General features: G+C 38.6%; 1 protein-coding gene across 1 annotated transcript; it reads right to left on the reverse strand.

Annotated features, from left to right (window-relative positions):
* Nucleotides 1-3,405: 3,405 nt before the first annotated feature.
* Nucleotides 3,406-18,883, reverse strand: LOC134326109 (cytochrome P450 4V2). Its single transcript, XM_063008316.1, has 11 exons — nucleotides 18,683-18,883; nucleotides 17,643-17,755; nucleotides 16,316-16,401; nucleotides 15,264-15,454; nucleotides 14,204-14,273; nucleotides 13,926-14,052; nucleotides 13,146-13,319; nucleotides 11,873-11,975; nucleotides 7,299-7,433; nucleotides 6,262-6,441; nucleotides 3,406-4,185 (listed from the first exon to the last, which is right to left on the reverse strand). Exons 1-11 carry the CDS (start codon nucleotides 18,879-18,881, stop codon nucleotides 4,022-4,024), a joined length of 1,542 nt encoding a protein of 513 aa, XP_062864386.1. The 5' UTR covers nucleotides 18,882-18,883; the 3' UTR covers nucleotides 3,406-4,021.
* Nucleotides 18,884-19,329: the final 446 nt, after the last annotated feature.

Below are 19,329 nucleotides of genomic sequence, written 5' to 3' on the forward strand. Positions count from 1 at the left end.
TTGCAGGTGATCTACACGCTCCGTCACCTTGTTTACTCCTCTTTACTTTCGTAAAATGACGCTTGCATGGCTCCCAAAAACTGGTGGAAACGCGGGCCGGTTCTCTAAAAGTTTTTCTTGTTGGTGAAAGAAAGTGCTATAATTCACTTGTATGTAGAAATAGGACACAACCCTGTTTTGACTAAATTTACTGAATCAGATCGTACAGTTAAAGTATCTCGAGTGTCGGATCGACGCCCCCTGCTCTGGATTCACGTTTGTGACTTACTTTCCTCTTTTTTTTATCTATTTCCCCTGATGTGGCTATTTGGAGCTGCTCATCTTTAATTATTCACAGTAAATTCTGTTTACCTTCTACGAGTCCATGAAGAGGTACTAAAAAGAGGATGAGACACAAGACGGGCATTTCTCCAAAGCTTTGTTTCTCTTCAGTGTAAGAAGATGATGCCAGTTTGCATTTGCAAACACTAAATGCAAGCCAGAAATTCACTACGGGCATCATTTGCTCAGTACACCGACTCTGTTTAAGGAACCTTGATATCGTGTTCTAATTCGTGTGTGTGTGTGTGTGTGTGTTATTTTTTTATTTATTTGCTCTCAGTAATCAAATGCCCAGTTTGGCTAGGAAGATTCAAGGTTGTGCCATTCATTGTAGTTCATTCAAAATATTTTTTCCCACGTGACGCTGCAGTTTTTCACTGTTATTGCAGATATTTTGTATATTTGTTGATCTCCTAATATACATAAAATATTATAAATCAAGGCCGCTCAGGTGGCGCAGCGGTAAAAACACACGCTAGCGCACCAGAGATGGGATTTTGAATACATTGTGTCGAATCTCAGCTCTGCCATCCGACTAGACTAAGCGGCCACATGAACAACGATTGTTCCTCGTGACTGATGCGACTGCGACCTCTGCTGGCTGATTGATTGTGCCTGCATAGAGGCGGGGAAGAAGTGCATTTATCAGGGTGTGTCTCTCCTTATGCAAGGCTGATTCGCATACATGCACTCGCCTAGTGTGGCTGACAAAATGCATACGGCTGCTGCCCACGTGTCAGAGCGGGGGTCATTAGTGGAGAGGAAGCATGACGCAATCGGGCAATTAGACGCGCTAAAAAGTCAGGAGAAATAGGGGAAAAAATGCATAAACATTAAGCTGATGTCAAGCTATTTTGCAGCTTCTCATGTGAATTACTGAACTCACTAAGGAATACAGTATTTTAAGATCATGCATCTTTACGATTAAGAAGCATAAGGAAACAATAAAGAAGTAAAGCTAAAGTGCAGCTTTTATTGTTTTTTTGATTGATTATTAACTGTTTTTCCAATTGTATTTCAGTGTTTTTATATTATATTTGTGTTATTTTCAGTGTATAAGCGTAAAAAAAAAAACCCCATTATTTTACATTAGACTAGGACCATGGAACGCATTAACAGGTTTCACATACATCCTTATGGGAACAAATACCTTGAAACTCAACGTCTTTTAAACTCAACACTACTCCCAGAACCAACTGACGTCAAGTTTCAAGGTACCACTGATGTTACAAAATATCAGGCAGGACATGAGATTAGGGTTATTAATAGCTCTGCTGGGTTTGAGGGTTTGATAAAGCAACACAGAGTAAAAGCTGGAGGATAACGTTTTGTTAGTAACATTGATCCCTCTCAGTTACTGAGAAGTTTGTGCTTTGTGTTTTTTTCAGGCCGCCGTGTGTGTGTTATTTAAATCGTCTTGCTTCATACTTCATGTTTGGTATTACATCTCAACCACATGCCTGGCTCACACACAGAGAGCCTTCAGATTAAATAATAATAATAATTTAATTATAGTAATTATTATAAACCTGAACAAAATTCAGACCTGCATGTTTTTCTGTCTCTCTTTTTTAGATCAATTATCCATGTAATTAAGTTTATTTTTTCATATTGCATCAGTTCTCTTGAGTCGCAAAGTTTCCTGTAACTCCACACTGTCAGGCTGTTTTCCTCAGAGGCCACCGAGCGTTTCTATTCTGCTCTGAAACCTTCCAGTACTAACAAAAACATCATTCATTAGCAAGATCATTTTATTTCCATCATTCCATCAGGCTCTGTTATTGCTAAATAGGCAACACTCGTATTTTACATATGTAACACTGGCATTTAGTTTTGATTGTGTTCTAAACTGGAAATTAAAAACCCTACAAATTATTTTTGCTTATTTGGTATCATTTTAAATGTTATTTAAAAGGGCTTACAAATGTGAATATCAAACCACAGCAAATATCAACCACTTTTTCTATTTATTTATTTATTTATTATAATTTTTGTAGCTTGCAGTGTAGCTCAGGATGCTGCACTTCATGTTGTTTTTCAGAGAAAGTCTGTTAGATTTCACAAAAGACTCAATTAATTTGGCCTGAGCATATCTTGCTGATCTGCCCTTGCGGAACTTCCCTAGGAACACTCACAACTCATCTAGTAAAATAATTTCTTTTGGGATGAATCTATCTGTCTGTCTGTCTGTCTGTCTGTCTGTCTGTCTGTCTGTCTGTCTGTCTATCTGTCTATCTATCTATCTATCTATCTATCTATCTATCTATCTATCTACTGTATCTATTGTGTTAATCTGAAATGCTGAAACAGCGCCCCCTAGGACTTTGAAATTTGAGCTTTAACCTGTAAATAAATCTAATGTAAAAACTGGTGGCACTTGGTGGAAGTGTTCTATTACACTAGTCCACCACCACTACTTTAAACCACTCGGCTATCTGTACAGGCATGGTTGGTTATGTCTGATGAGTAGAATGCCTGAAGCCCTGTGATGGATTGGCACCCTGCCCATGGTATTCCTTCCTTGTGCCATGACCCTGACCAAAATAAAGCTTTAAAATCAAGTATTTTACCAAAAACAGTATTAATTCTGTAATTCTGTACATATAAATATAGGACAAATAAATGAAAAAAAAGAAGAAAAAGTCAATCATATAAGTGCTCTTGGTACCACAGAACATGAAACATATTATTTTAGATTTAATACTAGCGGTGACTAGAATCTCACCTCGAGTCTCCATGCAGAGACATTTGTTAAGGTGTGAACTTTTTACCTCATTACTGAACCAAATTACATTTAAATGCATTCACTACACACACACACACACACACACACACACACACACACATTTGGGCTAATTAGCTGCCTAGCTGTTCAGGATGAAAGTAATAAACCTGTGCTTGTAGTTTCCAATTCACGGCTTCAAAGTTTGTTTATGTATTTATCGTGGCGTGGGGTTTTCTTTTTATAAAGCTAACAGTCATTTTTTTGGCTGTAAACACAAGAACAGAAACATTAGCCGAGCTGCTAACAGTGAAATGAGCACCCTGCTTTAAATAGCAAGTAAACTCCACTGTGGTGGAATATGCATTATAATCACAATATTTATTTTATTAATTTAATATTTGTTCAGTAATAATAATTGCAAAATCAAAACTGCTTCAAATTGCTTTACATAAAATGATAAAAATCATATACAAAAAACTGATTAATTAATTAAATAGAAAAAATTACACGATATGTAAAATTTTTTTAAACTCTGTATTACATTCATTTAAAGGAAAATATTGGTATTGTGTGTGTGTAAAATTCTTTAATTTCCTTCGGGATCAATAAAGTATCTATCTCTCATCTATCTATCTATCTATCTATCTATCTATCTATCTATCTATCTATCTATCTATCTATCTATCTATCTATCTGTGTTTGTTTGTACCTGTGTGTGTCTATAGGTTTGACTTGTGTGTGTGTGTGTGTGTGTGTTTGTACCACGGTGTGTGTGTGTATGTTTGTACCTGTGTGTGTGTGTGTGTACATGTCTATGTTTGTACTTGGGTGTGTGTGTGTGTATGTTTGCACCTGGTTGTGTGTGTGTGTATGTTTGTACCTGTGTGTGTTTATGTTTGTACATCAGTGTGTGTGTGTGTGTGTGCGCGTGTGTTTGTACCTGTGTGTGTGTGTGTGCGTGTCTTTGTGTACGTGTTAGCATGTTCTCCTCTCCAGTGTGATCCAGATCCCATGTTCTGGTCGGAGGATCAGTTCTCCCAGTGGCCTCAGCTCCTCTCTGTTCTGACACGCCACGATGTTAAAGGAGCGCAGTGTGTATGCCAGGATCACCTTCTCCTCCATCAGAGCAAACCTCTGTCCTGCACACACACACACACACACACACACAACTCTGCAACTGAATCTAAAAGAATTGTGATATTATACAAAGAAAACTTGTATGAAACACTTTGTTAATCAGTGTAATTTATGTAAATAAATGAGAAGTTTGTTTTTCAGAAGCTCTGGAGAACATCTGGATACTGTTTTGCAAATGTCAGTTGTGACAGCAGTTTGGGGAAGAGCTTTGTTCAAGCCTGACTGCGCTCCTGTGCATCAGTGTGTGTGTGTGTGTGTGTGTGTGAGTGTGTCATCCCCCACTTTAACTTCTTCCCAGACCCTGACTAACTACCCCATCTACTGGGGGAGCACAGAGAGAGCTGCACACTAGCAGCACGCTACACACACCTGTCTCTCTCTCTCTGTCTCTCTCTCTCTCTCTCTCTCTCTCTCTCTCTCTCTCTCTCACACACACACACACACTTTTGTTCTTATTAGTGCTTAAATTTAGTTCATGTCACTGTTAATTTGTTATTACAATTTGCACTGTTTTTCTTACATTTGTTTATGTATTTCTGTCATTGTATGTATTGTATATTATCTATTTTTTATTACTATTATTATTATTGGTGTTTTAATTTTAAATTTTTACACTTTAAACTTCTGTGATGCAGCATTAATGCAGAAAAGTACATTGAGATCAACATGTGCTGCCTTCAAGACATCGTCTTGTCCAGGGATGTTCAGCATTTTTCAACAAGACGATGCAAAACCACCTGCTGCACACATTACAAAGGCGTGGCTGTGGAAGAAGAGGGTACAGGTACTGGACTGGCCTGCCTGCAGTCCTGATCTGTCCCCAATAGAGAATGTGTGTAGAATTTTTAACCGAAAAATGCAACAGCAATGACCCCGTACTGTTGCACATCTTAAGACGTGTTTGCAGGAAGAATGAGACAAAATAAAAGCTGAAACACTAAATCACTTGGTCTTCTCGGTGCCAAAACGTCTTTTTAGTGTGGTGAAAAGGAACGGCAACATTACAAAGTGATAAATGCTTTACTGTCCCAACTTTTGAATGTGTTGCAGGCCTGAAATGCAGGAATGGATGTTTATTAATAAATCAAATGAAGTTGAGCAGATAAAACATGAAATATCTCAGGTTCCAACTGTCTGCAGTCAAATAAAAGTCAAAGTCAATGTAAGAAACACTGTTTTATATTATTTGCATTTTCCATGCTGTCCCAACTTTTTCTGATTTGGAGTTGTATTATATAAGCTTTGGCAGTATGAATGTCCATATTTTATCATGGCAATAAAGCTATGTTTGAGTTTGAGGTGAGTGTGTGTGTGTGTGTGTGTGTGTGTGTGATCTGACTACAGGAAACATCTTTCACCTTTCAATTTAACTAAAATTATAATCATAAAAAATTATGAGGATCTTGGGCGGCACGGTGGCTTGATGAGTAGCACTGTTGCCTCACAGCAAGAAGGTCCTGGGTTCGATCCCCAGGCAGGGCGGTCCGGGTCATTTCTGTGTGGAGTTTGCATGTTCTCCCCGTGTCTGCATGGGTTTCCTCCGGGAGCTCCGGTTTCCTCCCACAGTCCAAAAACATGCAGTCAGGTTAATTTGAGACAGTGAATTGCCCTGTGTGTGTGTGTGTGTGTGTGTGCGTGCGTGCGTGCGTGCGTGCGTGCGTGCGTGCGTGCGTGCGTGCGTGCGTGCGTGCGTGTGTCTGTCTGCCCTGCTATGGACTGGTACCCCGTCCAGGGTGTTACTGTGTGCCTTGCACCCATTGGAAAGCTGGGATAGGCTCCAGCAAGCAACCCTAATAGGATAAGTTGTTAAGACAGTAAGTAAGTGGAGGATTTTTTAAAAAGAACATGTCTCAGATCTGCTTTACAGTCTTATTATTAATCTTTCATTCTAAAGAGCATAAAAGGTTCATCCTGGTGTTCATCACATCATTCCTGAACACATTTAGCAGCTTTAATTGCTAAATTGCTTTAATTGCTTTAATTTTAGCAGCGTCTCCCTGTAAAAAGGAAATGAGTGTATGCACCATTTATTGGCTATTTTAAAGTAATGACGCTGAGTGTGTTTGTGAGTGTCTAACCGATACAGTTGCGTAGTCCAGCAGAGAAGGGGATGTAGCAGTAAGGGTTTCTGCCCCCCGTGTTCTCGGGTAAGAAACGTTCTGGTCGAAACTCCTCAGGTTCAGGGAAGAAACGCGGGTCACGATGAAGAGCGAAGGGCATGATGATGGCATTCACTCCTTTAGGTACTTTATACCCATCTGTACAACACACACACACACACACCATTAACACAAACACACACAGGTAACACACATCAGTAACATGCACATCAGTGTTTAACAACCCCCCCACACACACTAGTGAATAACACATACAAACACACATCAGTAACACACACACAGGTAACACACATGAGCGTTTAACACCCCCCCCCACACACACACAAGTGAATAACACATACAAACACACATCAGTGTTTAACAACTCCCTCCCACACACACACAAGCCTTGTGTTAATGGCTTGTGTGTGTGTGTGTGTGTGTGTAATGGGGTTGTTAAACACTGACGTATGTTACCTGTGTGTGTGTTACTGATGTGTGTTTTTTATGTGTTATTCACTGTTGTGTGTGTGTGGGGGGGGGTGTTAAACACTGATGTGTGTTTGTATGTGTTATTCACTGGTGTGTGTGTGTGAGGGAGGGGGTGTTAAACGCTCATGTGTGTTACCTGTGTGTGTGTGTTACTGATGTGTGTTTGTATGTGTTATTCACTAGTGTGTGTGTGTGTGTGTGTGGGGGGGGGGGTGTTAAACGCTCATGTGTGTTACCTGTGTGTGTGTTACTGATGTGTGTTTGTATGTGTTATTTACTAGTGTGTGTGTGTGTGTGGAGGGACAAATAAACGCTGATGTGTGTTACTGATGTGTGTGTGTGTGTGTGTGTGGGGGGGGGGGTGTTAAACACTGATGTGTGTTACCTGTGTGTGTTAATGATGTGTGTTATTGATGTGTTATTCACTGACGTGTGTGTGTGTGAGGTGTTAATCACTTATGTGCGTGTTACTGATGTGTGTTACCCCTGTGCGATCGTGTTAACGGTGTGTGTGTGTGACTTACTAATGTATGTATCTTCACAGATGCTGCGAGCGAAGAACGGTACTGATGGGAAAAGACGCAGTGACTCTTTAATCACACACTCCAGGTAACGCAACTTCTTAAGATCCTCTGTACTGATTGACCTGTCAGAGTCACCTAGCACACACACACACACACTTCAGTCCAGTTCCAACATATTGTAGCGTCAGTGGGAGGAGCCGTGGTATCCAGGCTTACCGTCAGCGTGTATCCCAGTGTGGGAGACTGGGTGGCTGCGGTGAGAGCTGGATAGGTAGCTTATATGTTTGTCTGTTGTATGGATGTATGTGTGCATGAATGAGTGTACGTCCTAAACCACTGAGAGATCTGCCAAGGGCAGCTCACTCGAGGTCCCGACGCTCGCCTTCCTGCTCGCCGGTGTTCTGTCGATTTATCCTACCCATCGATTTGTCCTACTGAGCATGCGCACATCGGTTTTGACTCGTTGCGGGGAACGCCTATAATTCTGTGCTACCTTTGCCTAATTTATTTGTTCTAGCGGTTAGTAACGTATGGTTTCGTTTTAATTCTTTAAAAAGTTTAAAGTTTAAGTGTATGTAATGATGTTATTATGTGACTTTAAAAAAAAAAGCTATATAAAAATATTCAAAGTGCTTAAATGAGCTGTACTTGATTGATTACAGTTAAATAACTGTGTATCTTAATAATGCTGTGTTAACGTTGTATTTAACCACGTTTATACATGCCTTTGGTAATTTTAGATGCGTTTTTCATACATCTAGAAAAGCCAATCATTTTTAAATAACCATCTGCGACCTTAACATTATGACAACACAAAATGTATTAGGTTATTTTTCAGTTTTGTGCTTTATTAGCAGTTCAATATGTACAGTAACGGTTGTTTGAAGTTAAAGTTGAGTTTAAAGTGAATTACTGAATGAATATGTTGAGCATTTATTACGTTTTTTATGTACTCAGTTATTTGTATATGTACAACTATTTTTTGCTGCTCCCCTGTCAGTTTAGTTCTAATTATTTGAGATTAAGATGTTCTTCGGGTTAGAATATTATTTACTACAAAATCAAAATGTACATACATCATACACACATACACATATATATATATATATATATATATATACATACTGTATATACATACATATACTGTATATACATATAATACTCACTACATAGCCAACACTACATATACACACTACATAGCCAAAAGAACTCGCTTGTAGTTCTACAATTACTGACTGTAGTCCATCTGTTTCTCTGCATGCTTTGTTAGCTCCCTTCATGCTGTTCGTCAATGGTCAGAACCCCCACAGAGCAGGTATTATTTAGGTGGTGGATCATTCTCAGCACTGCAGTGACACTGCCATGGTGGTGGTGTGTTATTGTGTGTTGTGATGGTATGAGTGGATCAGAAACAGCAGTGCTGCTGGAGTTTTAAAATACAGTGTCCACTCACTGTCCACTCTATTAGACACTCCTACCTAGTTGGTCCACCTTGTAGATGTAAAGTCAGAGACGATCGCTCATCTATTGCTGCTGTTTGAGTCGGTCATCTTCTAGACCTTCATCAGTGGTCACAGGACACTGCCCACAGGGTGCTGTAGGCTGGATATTTTTGGTTGGTGGACCAATCTCAGTCCAGCAGTGAGGTGTTTAAAAACTCAGCACTGCTGTGTCTGATCCATTCATACCAGCACAACACACACTAACACCATGTCAGTGTCACTGCAGTGCTGAGAATGATCCACCACCCAAATAATACCTGCTCTGTAGTGGTCCTGTGGGGGGTCTGACCACTGAAGAACAGGGTGAAAGCAGGTTAAAAAGTATGTAGAGAAACAGATGAACTACAGTCAGTAATTTTAGAACTACAGAGTGCTTATACATGATAAGTTTTTCAGGATGAACTCAAGTTCATATGCATGTATAAATAGCTGGAGGTAATATTGTTATTGAACATTTTAAACTAGTTAGAATTTTGCTAAACCAGATTTTGCCACTGTCTCCATTAATTAATAGGAATTATAAAGCCAAGTGAACTTCATGACAGCAGGGCTGAGTGGTGATTTAAGACAATGCAGAGGATTACTGCATAAGTTGCTCCATGCTGCAAGACAGAGCTGACAAGAGCATGATTGAAATGATAGATATTTAGAGCAGCTATATTATACAGATATACAGATATATTTTATCTAATTTTACCTTTATTATTAAAAAGTTATTGTGAACATTATTTACTGATTTGTACAGCATTGTTACCTGTTTTACTCAGGTGCAGTGTGACAGTAGATGGGTACATTTTAATGTGCAGAATATAACAAATCACACCCAAAATACATATGTAAAAAATGTAGACACATCCACCAGAGACTCAGGATGTGTTGTTGTTAATAAACTAGTTTAAAAATTACACAATTATTTGAGATGTATGGGCTGTATAGTGGCTCAGTGGGTAGCTTTGTTGATTCACAGCAAGAAGGTCCTGGGCTCCATTTACAGGTGGATTCTTTCTGTGAGGAGTTTGCATGTTCTCCCCATGTGTATGTGGGGGGTTTTTTCCGGGTGCTCTAGTTTTCTCCCACAGTCCAAAGACATGCAAGTGAGGTAAATTGAAGATACAAAACTGTCTCTGACTGTGTTTGATATTAAATGTGTGAACTAATAAATCTTGTGTAATGAGTAACTACCTGCCCTGTCATGAATGTAACCATGATGTTAAAATCCTAATAAATAAATTAAAAATTAAGATAAATGTCTGAGAGACAGGTCAATAAATCAAGTGTGCTACCTATCATTTGTAATAAAATATAAGCCCATCGAGATGTGCTAACACTATTTATAATAAGACATAGATCTATCGAGATGCGCTGTCTATTGTTTATAATAATATACATACCTATCGAGATGTCCTACCTATTGTTTATAATAATATACATACCTATCGAGATGTCCTACCTATTGTTTATAATAAGATACATACCTATCGAGATGTCCTACCTATTGTTTATAATAAGATACATACCTATCGAGATGTGCTACCTATAGTTTATAATAAGATACATACCTATCGAGATGTCCTACCTATAGTTTATAATAAGATACATACCTATCGAGATGTCCTACCTATTGTTTATAATAATATACATACCTATCGAGATGTCCTACCTATTGTTTATAATAATATACATACCTATCGAGATGTGCTACCTATAGTTTATAATAATATACATACCTATCGAGATGTCCTACCTATAGTTTATAATAAGATACATACCTATCGAGATGTCCTACCTATTGTTTATAATAAGATACATACCTATCGAGATGTCCTACCTATTGTTTATAATAATATACATACCTATCGAGATGTGCTACCTATAGTTTATAATAAGATACATACCTATCGAGATGTCCTACCTATAGTTTATAATAAGATACATACCTATCGAGATGTCCTACCTATTGTTTATAATAATATACATACCTATCGAGATGTGCTACCTATAGTTTATAATAAGATACATACCTATCGAGATGTCCTACCTATTGTTTATAATAAGATATAGAGCTATCGAGATGTCCTACCTATTGTTTATAATAAGATATAGACCTATCGAGATGTCCTACCTATTGTTTATAATAAGATATAGACCTATCGAGATGTGCTACCTATTGTTTATAATAAGATATAGAGCTATCGAGATGTGCTACCTATAGTTTATAATAAGATACATACCTATCGAGATGTCCTACCTATTGTTTATAATAAGATACATACCTATCGAGATGTCCTACCTATTGTTTATAATAATATACATACCTATCGAGATGTCCTACCTATAGTTTATAATAAGATACATACCTATCGAGATGTCCTACCTATTGTTTATAATAAGATATAGAGCTATCGAGATGTCCTACCTATTGTTTATAATAAGATATAGACCTATCGAGATGTCCTACCTATAGTTTATAATAAGATACATACCTATCGAGATGTCCTACCTATTGTTTATAATAAGATATAGAGCTATCGAGATGTCCTACCTATTGTTTATAATAAGATACATACCTATCGAGATGTGCTACCTATAGTTTATAATAAGATACATACCTATCGAGATGTCCTACCTATTGTTTATAATAAGATACATACCTATCGAGATGTCCTACCTATTGTTTATAATAAGATATAGAGCTATCGAGATGTCCTACCTATTGTTTATAATAAGATACATACCTATCGAGATGTGCTACCACTAGTTATAATAAGATACCTATAATTTATAATATGATAGACATAATTTTAATAAGAATAGATCGATAAAACTTAAATATTTACTACAGGAATACATTTCGATAGGGTAGGACAAATCGACAGATAGATTTATAAATCTGCGCTACGGTAGGAAGTTTCGATAGGGTAGGACAAATCGACAGATAGATCTATAAATCTGCGCTACGGTAGGAAGTTTCGATAGGGTAGGACAAATCGACAGAACACCGGCGCCACAATATTTTTAAAGTTTCTTCTGTCCCATCCTTTACCCCCTGACTGTACCACACTGAGTACTGACCGAACACCTCGTACAGCTCCTGCTGAACTCTTCTCTGTACCTCTGGGTGAGATCCCAGTAGATGGATGGCCCAGTTCATAGCAGCTGCTGTAGTATCATGACCCTGCCACAAGGTGGAGACAAAAACAGCTGTTTTAAAAGTCATGTTAAGAACAAACAAACCCACGACATTTATTTGGGTTTCGGATTAATATGCTGGGTCAAATATAAACACAATACTATTATATTTGTTAGTAATATATATAATAACAATATTGTACATGTAACTGTGTCCACTAGATGGCGCACTCCAAACACTACCGACCTTAGCTAAAGCCATCAAACAATGAGTTCCACATACAACGATCAGCCATAACATTAAAACCACCTCCTTGTTTCTACACTCACTGTCCATTTTATCAGCTCCACTTACCATACAAAATCACTTTGTAGTTCTACAATTACTGACTGTAGTCCATCTGTTTCTCTGCATGCTTTGTTAGCCCCCTTTCATGTTGGACCCTCACAGGTATTATTTAGGTGGTGGATGATTCTCAGCACTGCAGTGACACTGACATGGTGGTGGTGTGTTAGTGTGTGTTGTGCTGGTATTAGTGGATCAGACACAGCAGCGCTGCTGGAGTTTTGAAACACCTCACTGTCACTGCTGGACTGAGAATAGTCCACTAACCAAAAATATCCAGCTAACAGCCGCCCATAGGCAGCATCCTGTGTCCACTGATGAAGGTCTAGAAGATGACCAACTCAAACAGCAGCAATAGATGAGCGATCATCTCTGACTTTACATATACAAGGACCAACTAGGTAGGAGTGTCTAATAGAGTGGCCAGTGAGTGGACACTATTTAAAAACTCCAGCAGCGATGCTGTGTCTGATCCACTCATACCAGCACAACACACACTAAAACACCACCACCATGTCAGTGTCACTGCAGTGCTGAGAATGATCCACTACCCAAATAATACCTGCTCTGTGGTGGTCCTGTGAGGCTGGTCAGTGAATAATTTATATCACTTTGTGTGCTTAAGTTTATTTGTTAGTATTCTAGGGTCTCTGTGTTACTCCAGCACTTGGCTTGTGGCTCCACTGTTAACTTGGTGCTAATATCAGTAAAAAAAAAAAAAACGTTGCTGCACCACTAGTAAAAATTAACACTATGATGAAACCAATGACAAAAGCTATTAGCTAGCAGAGTAAAGTCACAAAGCTGTTTAAACTTAGCTAACACAAAGTTAGCTCCAGGAAGCTTTCCAAAGATCTTAATCATCTTTACTTCAAACATAAAAGTGTCCACTTCCTCCTGGATTTCTCTCTGCATAAGTTTATTTCCGTCTTCGTCCAGCGTCTTAAGCAGCATGTCCAGGAAGGCCTGCCTCTTCTTCGTCCCCAGTTCTGATTCGCTGTCCGACTCCATGTAGCAGGCGTTCTCCTCCCGCTCACGGATGACCTGTCAAAAAATAATAATAATAATTAAAAAATAATAATAATTTAAGCCTATCCCAGCTTTTCAATGGGTGCAAGGCACACAGTAACACCCTGGACGGGATGCCAGTCCATAGCAGGGCAGACACACATACACACACACACACACACATTCACCTATAGGGCAATTCAGTGTCTCCAATTAACCTGACTGCATGTTTTTGGACTGTGGGAGAAAACCGGAGCTCCCGGAGGAAACCCACGCAGACATGAGGAGAACATGCAAACTCAGCACAGAAAGGATCGAACCCAGGACCTTCTTGCTGTGAGGCGACAGTGCTATCCTCTAAGCCACTGTGCCGCCCTTAATAATAATTAGTATTAATTAAACGAATTTTAACAGGCACATGAACACAAAATGAACTTGCACACATACGCCCCCTTGTGGAGACTTTACGTTACATCTTGTAAACCACAGTGGGAGCAGACTGCCATTTTTAGTAATGAGGTATATTTCGTTTTGTGTTTTGCTTTGATGCATTATATGTGTTGCCTGGGTCGCGGTAAAAATCACGAACAACATGTTGGAAAAGTTTAAAGAACCCTGAGATACACAACCATCAGTACATACACTCTCTGTGAAGGAGTGGAGGATCTTCAGGCAGCGGTCGTGCTCTTTGCCCTCACCCAAGCACCGATACAAAAAGTCAGGCCAGTACCAGGGCATCCGCTGTCGCCGACTGACAAGGTCGCTCATCCTGAAAATGAATCCGTGTTAAAAAAGTATCATGGACACCTGTGGCTATCTAAGAGAATGGAATTAGCTGGTATATAGACATCATAGTGTCCCAGTGTCACCCACAGAATATTTTCTTATCAACATATTATTGACACATTAAAAGCACTCACCGATACACACTGCGGACGTACTCGGAGTCACTGTTGCTCTGGGCGTAGATCTTCTTCCCCATTGCTGTTTCTGTAGGACAATCAACAGCATAATTACATACAGTAGACACTTGAATTACGAATTTAATTGGTTCCAAAAGGCTGTTCTTAAGTCAAAATGTTCGTTAGTTAAACCTTTTTTTCCCATAAGAAATAATGTAAATAGATTTCATCTGTGCCAGACCCCCCCCCCCCCCCCCCAACCCTTCTAATGTCTTAAATGGTCTTTTTTTATATACATACAAGTATATTTTCCCTTAAATCTTAAATGATAGAATAGCCATTCCTGTAATAAACAACAATACACAGTAGTACTGTACTGTACATAAAACACACATCACATTTCAGTACAGTACGTGTGCTGACCATGATACACCATGATACATTTCCTTCTTTTCATATAAAATGTATCTACCAGAAACAACAACTCTCATATTTCTCTATTATCGTCTTCTTTATTTCAGTAGTGTTGTATTTTGTAGGTGTAATTGCTTGAAAGAAAGAATACTTTACTGAGCCGAATTCCTTCTTCTCTCTCACTCACTGTCCCCTCTGTCTGATACACAGTGACAGCTACTGGCAGGAGTAATTATACTGTACAACAAATAGTAATAGATTGTTTTATTTTCTCACCACTGCGCTTTCTCTGCACCTTCGTTTTGGCCATTTTAATATAGAATTTTACAAAATATAAAGAAAACATCAAAAAACACCGCCCGTTGTCCACTCACTGTATATATATAGAGAGAGACGGTCGGAGTGAACGTGTTCGTGACGTCATGTGTTTCGTGAATTTCGGTTCGTAATCCGAAATTTGTTCGTACTTTAAGTTAAAAAAGATCGTTCGTAACCCAAAATGTTTGTATGGTAAACCGTTCGTAACTCCAGGGTCTGCTGTACTTTCCAGTTGTATTTACTGATCATTAATAATCTGCATTTAATAGATTTTAAATACTTTATTACCATGTATTTATTTCATTCATTCAGGCTGTTTTACCACCACTTGCATGCACGTACGCACCACAGATGATGTCCAGAGCACACAGTGTAATATGGCTGAAACAGTCGAATGGTCCTCTCCCGGCCTGTTTATCTAGTTTCTCCACCAGAATCTCGGCCTGTTCGTTCATCACCTCCAGAAAGTCGGTCAGGATGGAGAAGTGAAAGGTGGGCGTGAGGAGCTTCCTTCTGTGCCGCCATTTTTCACCGGTACTGAGATAAACAGGGAGATATTTATTAAATCATCTATATAATTCTAATATTGTTTATTCTGATTACATTAAAATTATTTTTAATTTTAATTTCTATGTATTTATGCATTTCCTCCCCTTTTCTCACGATTTAGTGTAGTCTATTTGTCTTCCGCTGCTGTGGATCCCTGATTGGGTTCAAGGAAGGTATATTGCTGCTCACATGCCGGACCCATGCGCAGTCCTATCGAACCCCTTCTTTACGCCCGTGCTTCTGCACAGGTGCTTCTATCCACTAACCAGGGTCCTTGAACAGCGTTTGAAGACTCCACCCACTTAGTCCGATTATTTCCCCACCCAGCAGACACAATGGCCAATTTGTGTCTGCTGCAGGAACTGCCAACTGTGCCCGCTAGATGGCGCCCAGCCGACCGGTAGCAGAGCCGAGATTCGGTTCAGAATCTCGGCACTGGTACACTAGCAGAATACGTACGATGATGCCTGATTGAATACAATCTGTGTTTATTATTTATTTATTAGGATTATATGGTGATGTTTTACACTTTGGTTTTATTCATGACAGGTTACCCATGATTCATCAGTTCAAGTTCAATCTTAAACACAGTCACAACCAATTTTGTATCTCCAATTCACTTTGTCTTTGGAGCTCCTGGGGTAAAATCATACAAACACAGGGAGAACATGCAAACTCCACACAGAAAGGACCCAGACTGCTCCATCTGGGGATCAATCTCAAAACCTTCTTGCTGTGAGGCGACAGTGCTACCCACCGAGCCAACATGCCACCTAATACAAGCTGTAGAAATGGAACTATAACAGAATTTTGGATGTAATAACAGAAAACAGGTTTCAGTCTTTATACCTGGTCAGCAATCCAGTTCCAAGCCAGGGGTGCAAAAACGTATAAGCATAAGCCTTATCCATGTGCAAGGGGTTATTGAGTACCGTCTGAGGGGGACAGAAATAAAAAGAGAATGAACTACATGTCAATTAACAATTTCTAACAGGTGTAACAAATCAATTATATAAAGGAAATTTTATGCATCCAGCTTTGCAGCAACAGTTTAGGGAAGGTAATTTTCTGTTCCATCATGACTCAACATACAAATGCTCTTTTGACCGAATGGTCACAAGTTCCCACAGACATACTTCAAAGTTCTGTGAAAAGCCTCTCAGAAGAGTAGCTGTTGTCGCATTTGTTTTCAAAACAGTTTGGGACAGTTGTGGCCTAGTGGTTAAGATACTGGACTAGTAATCCTAAGGTTGCTGGTTCAAGCCCCACCACTGCCAGGTTGCCACTAGTGGGCCCTTGAGTAAGGCCCTTAACCCTCAATTGCTTAGACTGTATACTGTCACAGTACTGTAATTTGATTTGGATAAAAGTGTCTGCGAAATGCTAAAAATGTAAATTTAAATAGGACGTCCAACAAGCTCATGGTCAAGTGTTCAAATACTTTTGGCCGTATGCTTATTTTGCCATAATGTTCAAGGGTCAGGAATGTACCTCAAACTTTGAACTGAATAGAAGGTGAACGACCTTTGTGAAAGATAGTAAATACACACCGGGTGTGTGAATGTAGTTCAGAAAGAAAGAAAAAAAACATTACAGAGTTTCATAAGAATCTTTACCTGCTAACTGTGTGGAGAGGTCAAAACATTACATACACTTGATTTATTTAATGATTCTTTATCTGTGACTGAATAAACAGCACATACATAATTTTCCAGAAAGAAAATACATTAATTTGTTTAGGTAGAAACTTCTAAAATGTCCTTTAACTTCATGGCTTGGGCTCCAAATTTCACACTGCAGATTATGATTGACACTGATAGTGGTTTCTCTGTGTCCGCTAAAAAGTACACTATATGGCCATGTCTATTCTTATAAAGTACCCCTGATACAGACAGTGTGCTTGTGCTTCCCATCAGGTTTTGTTTGTAGAAAAGTGTGTTTATGAATGAACATTAATGACACTGTCCACAGTCAAACAAGCTTTATATAGTCAATGGTTAAAAGACTACTGTGCATGAAAAAAATCACTATTACACCTAGAGTAGTGTACATACTATACTGAGTTTCTATTGTGATTTTTTTGTTGGACTGTTACTTTAAATCCAATAAAAAATAAGAAAACTATAGAATTAGTTTTATGTTCATGTCGATGATGAAGTGTGTGGTGTGTGAGTACCTCAACGTTTTCCGCATGGTAGAGGAAGAGAAAGGGTATGGGTCCGAGCCACGCCTTAATCAACGGAGTGCTTCGAAACTCATTCGTAAATTCAATCACCTGATTAAAGAATTCTGAAACACAAAGGGTTAATATTATATTCAAATATGCTCATGATACTTTAAATACACGGTTTCTTCTTCTTCTGATACTTCATTAAGTATATAATTACAGGATTTAATATAAAATATATTTATTATACTTAATATTATGCACTGAGTTGTAATTTTCCCTCATAAAAAAGTCTCTGTCTTTGTCTCATTAAACCATAAATACCAGTTTCAGCCCAAAGCTTCTTGTGAAGTCCAGTTGCTGTAAGAAAAGTCTTTCACTGAAAACCATACAATAAATAGCCAAAAGTATATAGACACTAGAACATGATCTGAAACCAGACTTTATGGACATTTTTTCATAGTTTTCATTTTTGAGTTTAATGCATTTTTTTAAATTTGTTAAAATCAGTCAAAATCAGCAGGTAAAGGCTTAAAAACAAGCTGATTTAGACATGATGAAATTAAACATATTAAGAACAGTTCGACAAACAGTAATAAAGATGTCACATCGTATGTATTTGTGCATTAAAATATGTAGAGGTTTGTTATTCATTTCTTAGGATTTTAACATCATGTTTTACACACTTTGTTACATTCATGACAGGACAGGTTACGTAAGATTTATCAGTTCAAGTCATGGACTATGACATTTTGTATCTCCAGTTCACCTCACTTGCAACGAGACACGGGGAGAACATGCAAACTCCACACAAAAAGGACACAGACCACTCCACCTGGGAATCGAACCCAGGACCTTCTTGCTGTGAGGCGACAGTGCTACCCACCTTAATTTTTAAACAACTAACCAGAGAGTGTCAACATTTTTGCAAGACTGTATATGTGAGCAAAAACTGGCAACCTTATTATTCACTTTTCTGCAATCACAAAAATGCTTTTATGTTCATGGGATCAGGGTCTTGGTGCCCCGGAGCCCGGGTTTAATCTCACCTCTTGCGTTGGTTTTGAACTGCAGTGCGTTACCGATGAACGGGTAAGAAACTCCGATACTCGGTACTGGTGTCAATTCGATCCAGAGCCGCACGTAATTTCTTAATGGGCGGTACATGAAGCAGGTGATGAACATCACCAGCACACACACAGTTACCGCAGTCAGACCCAGAGAGAGCGCCATCACCGCACACTTCATCCGCTATCAGCAGTCTGTGCGCACACACGCGCTGCACTGCTGTACTGGACTGAGGAGTTTGGGAGTCGATTCCGATTCTGTTAGGAATCGATTGTGTCGATTAATTAAAAACCTTTTTGTCGAGTTCAAAACCTTTAACACAGGGCAGAAAATTAATAAGCAAAGATACATAATCTCTAATGTTGCTAATAATAATAACAATTCATAATAAAAATAATTATTATAATAACAATCAATAAAAAAAATAATAACATACTACTAATAATAATAATAATACTTACATACTACTACTACTACTAATAATAATAATAACAATCAATCAATACTACTACTACTACTAATAATAATAATCAATATTACTAACATACTACTACTACCAATCAATATTACTACTACTAATAATAATACTAACATACTACTACTACTATTACTACTACTAATAATAATA

This window comes from Trichomycterus rosablanca, chromosome 14 (genome assembly GCF_030014385.1).
Source record: "Trichomycterus rosablanca isolate fTriRos1 chromosome 14, fTriRos1.hap1, whole genome shotgun sequence".
Lineage (NCBI taxonomy): Eukaryota > Metazoa > Chordata > Actinopteri > Siluriformes > Trichomycteridae > Trichomycterus > Trichomycterus rosablanca.

Coding starts and splice junctions, on each gene's coding strand:
- LOC134326109 (XM_063008316.1), bottom strand. CDS start 18,881: ATGAAGTGTGCGGTGATGGCGCTCTCTCTGGGTCTGACTGCGGTAACT. Junction 16,402..17,642: donor ACCATGCGGAAAACGTTGAG/GTACTCACACAC, acceptor TGTCCCCCTCAG/ACGGTACTCAATAACCCCTT. Junction 14,274..15,263: donor TGCTCTGGACATCATCTGTG/GTGCGTACGTGC, acceptor ATTGTCCTACAG/AAACAGCAATGGGGAAGAAG.